The following is a 1,415-nucleotide window of genomic DNA, read 5'->3' as shown; positions in this document are numbered from 1 at the left end:
CAGGGGCTTGGAGCAACCGTCGCTAGTGGAAGGTGCCCTGCCCGTGTCAGGGGGTTGGCACTGGATGAGCTTTAAAGTCCCTTCCAACCCAAACCAGGCTGGATTCCATGATCCTGGGCCATGAACACCAGCCAGGGCTGTGACTGGGTTGTCCCAGGCAGGGACCAAGCCTTGTGCAATGCTCCTTTCCGGCTGAATGTTGCAAGAGAAATATCAGGATGTGGGGCAAGGCAAGAGACTTCCCCTTGAGGCTTCCAAGTCCCCCTCCTCTCCTCCAAAATCCAGCAATAAGAAATCTGACATCTTCTCCAGGAGCAGCTCCTCATCCAGCCTTGCTCTGGCCCTCCTTATAGCCCAGAGCACCTGGGCAGCCCCATCCCCAGCACTGGCACTGCCACACACTCAGAATATGTGGCAGAAGGAAGGACATAGCCCCTGTCACTCACCATCACCCCCAGCTCTGCTCCAGCATCCTACCCCGGGCACCCCAGGATGTGCTGATTCACGTCTCTTCTGCTTTGCCATTGACACAGTGGAGAAAGTGGGGCCGGGAAGACAGTGGCAGCGAAATACATCATGGGCTACATCTCCAAAGTGTCTGGGGGTGGTGAGAAAGTGCAGGTATGTCTGCCCAACCCACAGTGTCCTGCATCCGTTCACCTCCCAACTGCTCCCCACCATCCGATGGTGGCACATGGAGCAGCCCTGGCCCAGCCCTCTCCCACCTCTGCCCCACAGCACGTGAAGGAGATCATCCTGCAGTCCAACCCGCTGCTGGAAGCCTTTGGAAATGCCAAAACCGTCCGGAACAACAACTCCAGCCGCTTTGTAAGTCACCAGGGCAGGTACAGAGGGCCAGCACCACAGCCAGGATGCATCCCAGCAATGCTCTTGGAGAAGGGAGAGAGAAGCCAGAGCCAGGGGGATCGGCCATGGCTCTGAGTGGGAGCTATGCTGGGCAGGGGAAGTACTTTGAGATCCAGTTCAGCCGGGGCGGAGAGCCCGACGGGGGGAAGATCTCCAACTTCCTGCTGGAGAAGTCCCGGGTGGTGAGCCAGAACGAGTGCGAGAGGAATTTCCACATCTACTACCAGGTACAGGGGGCACGGAGCCAGCCGGACTCCTGCGGAACCAGGGGCTGCGTAACTTCAATTCCCATTTCTCACCCAGCTCATCGAAGGGGCATCCCAAGAGCAGCGGCAGAACCTGGGCATCATGAGCCCGGATTATTACTACTACCTGAACCAGTCGGACACGTACCAGGTGGAGGGCACGGATGACCGCAGCGACTTCCACGAGACCATGGTGAGTGGTGGGGATGGGGACACCCCAGGCGGCTGCAGCTGGGCAGGGGCTGATGGGGTCCCCATGTCCCCAGAATGCCATGCAGGTCATCGGCATCCGGGGCGAGGACC

At 59.2% G+C, this 1,415-nt stretch overlaps 1 protein-coding gene across 1 annotated transcript in view; it reads left to right on the top strand.

The window, feature by feature from the left end:
- Positions 1-1,415, top strand: part of LOC104405590 (unconventional myosin-If-like) — a gene marked incomplete at its 3' end in the record, with an annotated part of 14,395 nt that overhangs the window by 6,461 nt on the left and 6,519 nt on the right. The window contains 6 exon segments of the mRNA XM_010014337.1: positions 534-621; positions 739-828; positions 963-1,094; positions 1,171-1,305; positions 1,379-1,413; position 1,415. The exon segment at position 1,415 is cut by the window's right edge and continues 94 nt beyond it. Coding sequence (XP_010012639.1) covers positions 534-621; positions 739-828; positions 963-1,094; positions 1,171-1,305; positions 1,379-1,413; position 1,415 — 481 coding nt within the window.

This window comes from Nestor notabilis, unplaced genomic scaffold, assembly GCF_000696875.1.
Source record: "Nestor notabilis isolate BGI_N333 unplaced genomic scaffold, ASM69687v1 scaffold13515, whole genome shotgun sequence".
In the NCBI taxonomy this organism is placed as follows: Eukaryota; Metazoa; Chordata; class Aves; order Psittaciformes; family Psittacidae; genus Nestor; species Nestor notabilis.
The sequence above is the reverse complement of the archived record's forward strand: the minus strand, read 5'-3'. Positions and strand labels throughout refer to the sequence as shown.